This window comes from Pongo abelii, chromosome 16 (assembly GCF_028885655.2).
Source record: "Pongo abelii isolate AG06213 chromosome 16, NHGRI_mPonAbe1-v2.0_pri, whole genome shotgun sequence".
Lineage (NCBI taxonomy): Eukaryota > Metazoa > Chordata > Mammalia > Primates > Hominidae > Pongo > Pongo abelii.
Genome location: NC_072001.2, coordinates 33,591,143 through 33,598,479, shown reverse-complemented (window position 1 = coordinate 33,598,479; position 7,337 = coordinate 33,591,143). Strand labels below are relative to the sequence as shown.

At 44.5% G+C, this 7,337-nt stretch overlaps 1 protein-coding gene across 1 annotated transcript; it reads left to right on the top strand.

The window, feature by feature from the left end:
- Positions 1-3,896: 3,896 nt before the first annotated feature.
- Positions 3,897-5,177, top strand: LOC100455461 (RNA exonuclease 4-like). The gene has a single exon (XM_054532487.2). The coding sequence runs from the start codon at positions 3,933-3,935 to the stop codon at positions 5,160-5,162; it is 1,230 nt and encodes a 409-aa protein (XP_054388462.1). The 5' UTR covers positions 3,897-3,932; the 3' UTR covers positions 5,163-5,177.
- The last annotated feature ends 2,160 nt before the right edge of the window (positions 5,178-7,337 follow it).

Here is a 7,337-nt window from a genome sequence, read left to right as displayed (position 1 = left end):
CCAGGCCACCTCGTAGGACGCAGCTTTGCATGAAGAGGCCATTGGTTTTCTTCCTCCGCAGTTGCACTTGGAATCTCTGCCCACAAAAGCTAAGGGGGAGAAAATGGCCAGTCCAGGTGTCTCACAGCTGCAGGCAGAGTTCCTGGCGGACCCCTTCTGTAACCAGAAGGCACCCTGTGGGGGTCTCCCTTTTGTCTTGGGGCACCTCCACCTCTACTTACAGCTGCCTGTGCCCCTGCGGCAGGCAGGGCAGGTTGGGAAAAATAGGTCCCAGCTGAGTCACACTCTTAGCTCCAGTCCAGACGGCTTCTTGGGCCAAGGCTGCTTCGGGCTGTGCTGTGCAGTACAAGAGTCTGGGTTTGTCTGGAATCTATGGTAAATAAAAAGGACATTCCCAAATGGCTCATGAAAATAACTTGCGAACAGCAGGGAGAAAATAGATCATCTTAAGGAAAAAACAAAACTCCTAATCCACACTTCCTTCCCAGGCTCACTTTTTCCCAAAGAGATGTTTTTATAAAGTCATGAATGGGTTTTAAACACATATAATAGAAGGATGGTGAAAGCAGGCTTAAAACGGATGAAATGCTGATTTAGTTAAAAGAGAGTGATGCACAGAACTGGGGTTTGGACACCCATTCCCGAGGAGCCGCAGCCTGCAACATGCCACGTGTCCCTCCAGACACCCAAGGCCATATGCGCATGCATGAGGATATTTGTGTGAGTGCTTTGTACATGTGGGAGCATGCTGTGCACATGTCCAAATATCTTGATCACAGAATCCTGCTTTCTGGAAAGACACATGCCATTGTGTGAATGGATGATACTTTACGTAAGTCATCCTGTTTGGTGGGCATTGGGTGTTTCCTGACTTTTGTCACAAACACTGCTTCAGTGAACCCATTTGTCATTGTCTTTACTCAGTCATGAGCACATTTGCAGAACGAAATCCTACAGAAGAAATCACTGAGTCACGTGTGTGCAAACACAGTTTGTTTGAGTGATGTTGCTGGGGCCGTGGGGAGTCGAGGTAGGCAGAGCCCAGCGAGGGGTCCACACCAAAACTGGCCAGACACCAGCCACAGGGCCTCTGACCTCGGCCACACTCCCCAGGGGGCACCAGAGGAGCAGCGCCAGCATGCCCTGAAGACAGGACGAGTGCCCACTCGCAGTCAGCACCACCATAGGGAGGAGGAGCAGAGGAGGGCTGGGGAGACTCAGGCATCTGAATAAGACTGAGATTCCCATTAGGCTTTGCCCATCCGGGACCAGCTGAGAGGACCAGAAGCGGTGCTGAGTCCAATTGCCCTGTAGACCCTCCAGCCTGAGGAGCAAGGTGCAGTGGATGGGGACAAACTGTTCCAGAATTATAAATGGGAAGCAGCTGCATTTATCTGCATGTAGGAGAAGCAGCCACCTTCCCCTGTACCAGGAGTCTCAGCTGGAGGTCCACAGTATCTTCCCAGGAGAGGCAGGTCAGCATTTCTTATCCTGCCTCCAGCTGCCTGAGGTTAAGTTCTAGGTGAGGGTGACAAGAGGTGGGGCTCCCTGATGTCCAGCCACCACTCATGACATGAAGTCTCTGCCTTGGGCACAGTGCTGCTGAGAATAGTGAGGCCCCACCAGAAGAGGTAAGCTGAAAAAACCCAAAGCTACTGCCCACCTCCATCCATCAAGTGCCTAGCTCCTAAGGTGGACTATCACCTGGGGAGAAGTACACCCTTGTCCCCACCCCCAGCTCAATAACCATTGCTTGGAGATTTTTCCCAGAGAACCTGAGGAGTTCATCTGGAGTCAGAACATATATCAAATTCAGTTCATATCCACAAGGATTGGTTCCAGGACTCCCCAAGGATACCAAAATCCATGAGTGCTCAAGTCTCTTGTATAAAATGGCCTAGTATTTGATATAAAATACACATATCCTCCCATATACTTTGAATCATTAAATTACTTATGCAAGGTAAATACTAATGCAATATACATGCTAGGTAAATATTTGTTATACTGTATTGTATAGGGAACAATGACAAAGAAAAAAGGCAGTTCAATATGGACACAACCATCTTCTTCTTTAAAACAAACAAACAGTATTTTCTATCTGCGGTTGGTTAAATGATGGCTGTGGAACTCAATGATATGGAGGGCCAACGGTACCAACCTCCAGAACCACTCCTTCAAAGGATCCTGTATTTGATTGAGTCTGTCTGTAGAGCAATTGAATCTCAAGGGCATTGTTGAGAACAACACCACAATCAGCCAGCAATTATTGGAGCTTAAAGCTGGTGTGGTCAGGGAAAGAGACAGTCAAAGAGGGACTGCCAAAACCACTGCCATCACTGACTGTGGAGCCAAGGCTGCCTGAAGAAGCAATATCAAATGTTCAACACCAGGGGGAGTAGGTTTCACTTAAACAATCCAGCCCTTCACTAAAAAATAAACAAGCAAATAGCAAGCCCTTTGGGGGAAAAGGGGTGAGCACCCAGAGTTGCTACAATATATTATCTGTTATCTAAAATATCCCAGCAAAAAATAATGAAACATGCTAAGAAACAGGAAAGCATCATCTGTACCTCAGAAAAAAACAGCAAGAGAAACTTCCTGTAAGAGTAACTCCATGTCAGATTTTTAAAAATAAATTTTATTTGTCTATATTTGAGGTTTACAACATGACGTTATGAGATATGTATACACAGAAAAATGGTTACAATAGTGAAACAGATGAACATAGCTATCATCTCCTGTAGCTACTTTTTTGTGACAAGAGCAGCTAAATAGGTGTCAGATTTAACAAAGACTTTAAAGTGGCCATTATAATATGTTCAAAGAACTAAAGAAAGCCACGATTCAAGAAGTAAAGTATGATGACAATATCACATCAAATAGGAAATAGCAACAAAGAGAGATAAATTATTTTTTAAATGAAGATACTGGAATTGGAAAGTACAATAATGGAAATAAAGTTCACTAGAGTTTTTAGTGGATTAAACTGGCAGAAGAAAGAATTCATTAACTTTAAGATAGATCAACAGAGAGTATGCAAGCCAAAGAACAGAGAGAAAAATAAATGAAAAATGAACAGAGCTTCAGAGATATATGAGACACCATCAAGCACACTAGTATACACATCATGAGAATACCAGGAGAGGAGACAGAAGAGAAGGAAAAATATTCAACTAAATAATGACTGTAAAATTTCTAAGTTGATTGAAAAACAATACACATCCAGGAAGTTCAACAAACTCCAAGTAGGATAACCACAGAGATCCACAAAGAGTAAAATGTACTATATCTCAAATGGTAAAAGTGCTGGAGGAAAAAAAGCTGAAAGCCAAAATCAAGTAGACAATTTTGAAAACCTGCAAACAAAAAAACAAAACAAAGCAAAACAAAAACTTGTCCCTTACAAAAGAATTCCCTTAAGATTCACAGCTGAATTCTCATCAGAAAAAAAAAAGAAAAAAAAAATGGTGGCCAAAAAGCATTGGAATCACATATTTAAAATGCTCAAACAGGCCAGACATGGTGGCTCACATCTGTAATCCCAGCACTTTGGGAGGCCAAGGCAGGCAGATCACCTGAAGTCAGGAGTTCAAGACCAGCCTGGCCAACATGGTGAAACCCCATCTCTAGTAAAAATACAAAAATTAGCCAAGTGTGGTGGCACACACCTGTAATCCCAGCTACTCGGGAGGCTGAGGCAGGAGAATCGCTTGAACCCAGGAGGCAGAGGTTGCAGTGAGCTGAGATCGTGCCACTGCACTCCAGCCTGGGCAACAGAGTGAGGTTCTGTCTCAAAAAAATAAAAAATAGGTCCCTGCAGCGGGTGTGTTTCGGCCTGGCCTGGGAAGGGCGCTTGTGTTGCAGGGCGCCGGGCCCGGGGAGGCCGGGGTCTGGGGTGGCGGCCGGCCCAGGCGCTGGACTGCGGCAGGATGGGGAAGGCGAAGGTCCCCGCCTCCAAGCGCGCCCCGAGCAGCCCCGTAACTAAGCCGGGTCCTGTCAAGACGCTCACTGGGAAGAAAAACAAGAAGAAAAAAAGGTTTTGGAAAAGCAAGGCGCAGGAAGTAAGCAAGAAGCCAGGAAGCGGCCCCGGTGCTGTGGTGCGACCTCCAAAGGCACCAGAAGACTTTTCTCAAAACTGGAAGGCGCTGCAAGAGTGGCTGCTGAAACAAAAATCTCAGGTCCCAGAAAAGCCTCTTGTCATCTCTCAGATGAGTTCCAAAAAGAAGCCCAAAATTATCCAGCAAAACAAAAAAGAGACCCCGCTGCAAGTGAAGGGAGAGGAGATGCTGGCAGGAAAAGACCAAGAGGCCAGCAGGGGCTCTGTTCCTTCAGGCTCCAAGATGGACAAGAAGGCGCCAGTACCTCGCACCAAGGCCAGTGGAGCAGAGCACAGTAAGAAAGGCACCAAGGAAAGGACAAATGGTGATATTGTTCCAGAACGAGGGGACATCAAGCATAAGAAGCGGAAAGCTGAGGAGGCAGCCCCGGCCCCACCCACCGAGGAAGACATCTGGTTTGACGACGTGGACCCAGCGGATATCGAAGCTGCCATAGGTCCAGAGGCGGCCAAGATAGCGAGAAAACAGTTGGGTCAGAGCGAGGGCAGCGTCAGCCTCAGCCTCGTGAAAGAGCAGGCCTTCGGCGGCCTGACAAGAGCCTTAGCCTTGGACTGTGAGATGCTGGGCGTGGGCCCTGAGGGGGAGGACAGCGTGGCCGCCCGTGTGTCCATCATGAACCAGGATGGGAAGTGCGTTTATGACAAGTACGTCAAACCAACCGAGCTCGTGACGGACTATAGGACAGCGGTCAGTGGGATTCAGACTGAGAACCTCAAGCAGGGAGAAGAGCTTGAAGTTGTTCAGAAGGAAGTGGCAGAGATGCTGAAGGGCAGAATTCTAGTGGGGCATGCTCTGCATAATGACCTAAAGGTACTGCTTCTTGATCACTCAGAAAAGATTCGGGACACACAGAAATATAAACCTTTCAAGAGTCAAGTAAAGAATGGAAAGCCGTCTCCGAGACTACTCTCAGAGAAGATCCTTGGGCTCCAGGTCCAGCAGGCGGAGCCCTGTTCGATTCAGGATGCCCAGGCAGCAATGAGGCTGCACCTCATGGTGAAGGAGTGGAGAGCATGGCCCAAGATAGGCGCCCCCTGCTGACCCCTGTGGGCCGCCAGCCCCTACGGTGCTGTCACCGCCCATCTTCGGTGACACCCTGGGGTGAGGTGCTCAGCACCTTCCTCTCGGGGAGCCACATTTTCCTCCTTTGTCTTAGGGGACATAACAAGCTCTGCTGGGCTTGAGGGACCCAGACCAGGTGTCTGCAGTCAGCTCCTGAGACACGGCTGGCCGGCACAACTGGTGTTACATCAGGGGTTTCCTGTGGCCGTTTGGACTTTGAGCGTTTATCTAAATAAAATTGGCCCAGGGTTGGCTGGTGGGTCACCCAGCAGAGGCTTCTTCCCATAGCACAAGGATGTGTCGTCTGGGCACGGTGACCGCGGTTATTCCTGGAGGTTGGCAGACATGCCGACCTTGGGCTATTTGAGCTGGAGAAGCTATGTGATGCTAGCCGGTAGCTTTCTTGGCTAGGCCCCAGTTCGAGGCTCCCCTGGGAACTAGAGTCAGGAACAGCCAGTGGCACTGACAAGGGGACGGAGTCCAAGGCATTATTGGGCCACCTGACAGCTGGACAGAAAAGGTGCAATCACACCGAGGATGTGATTTAAAATAAATGCAGATGTTTACTTTGAAAATAAATAAATTAAATAAAAATAAAAAATAAAATAAAATGCTCAAAAAGAAAAAAAAACCCTATATCCAGCAGAACTATCTTTCAAACATGAAGATGAGCTGAGCATGGTGACTTATGCCTGTAATCCCAGCACTTGGGAGGCAGAGGTGGAAGTATGGCTTGAGGCCAGGAGTTTGAGACCAGCCTGCACAGCTTAACAAAACCCCATCTCTACAAAAAATAAAATGAAAAAAAAATGAAGGTAAAATAAACTCTCAAATAAACAAAAACTGACAGATTTTGTAGCCAGCCAACTTCACTTCCCCACTTACAAGAAATACTAAATGAAATTCTTCAGGCTAAAACAAAGTGACCCCAGAGGGTAATTAGAATCTACCCTAAAAAAAAACCCAAAAAGTGCTGGTATAGGTAATTATGTAATTACATCGTATAATTGCAAAAGACAATATAAAATGCATGTTTTTTTCATTCTTCTCTTAACTGATCTTAAAAGCAGTTATATAAAGTTATATATATAGAATGTATAGTTGGACATATAACATATAGAAGTGCAATATATTTGCCAATAACAATAAAAAGGAGGTAGGTGGCAATAAAGCTGTATAGGGCTAAAGAAATGACTACAAAGGGTAACTTGAATCCACAGGAACAAAAGAGAAGAACTAGAAATAAGGAAGAAGGTTAATATAACAGAAGTTATTAACATATACTCACTCTTCTTTCTTCTCTAAACTTCTTTAAAAGACATAAAATTATATAATGTAATAATTATTAAAGAGTCATTGGGTTTGTAACAATAATGTAATATGTATAACAGTAATATCACCAAAAGTGGGATAAAAGGAACAGAGCTATATAAGAGTAATGTTTCTATGTATCACTAGAACTAAGCTAGTATAAATATGAAACTGATGCTAATAATTTAGGACGTATGTAGTAAGACTTAGAATAGCCACTAAGGAAATAACTAAAAGAACTGTGGAAAAAAATAATTAATGAAATTAAAATGGTACATTAGAAAATATTTAACATAAAGGGGAATCAAGGACTGAAAAGACATAAAACATATAGCACACAAAAAGTAAAATAGCAGATGCAAATCTAACTATAACATTAAATGTGGATGGATTAAATAATCCAATCAAAAGGCAAGGATTATCAAGCTGGATTTAAAAAAACATGATCTAACTATGTATTCTTTACAGGAGATGCACTAGGCCCAAAAACACAGTGGGATGAGAGTAAGTGGATAGAAAAAGGATGCACCGTGCATAAAGCAATCACAAGAAAGTTGGAGTGGCCATACTAACATCAGACATCAGACAAGCTAGACTTTCAAACCAAAAAAAGTTTGTCAAGATAAAGAGAGATATTTAAAAGTGATAAAGGGATTAATCTATCAGGAAGATAAAGCAATTATTTAAAAATTATGCACCCAATAATGGAGCACCAACATGGAGGAAGCATAAACTGACAGAAAGGAAGGGAGAAACAGACAATTCAACAATGAGAGTTATAGGTTTCAATACCACATTTTCAATAATAGAGAAAAGGTTTCCAACAAGTAGTCTAAGTTTCTA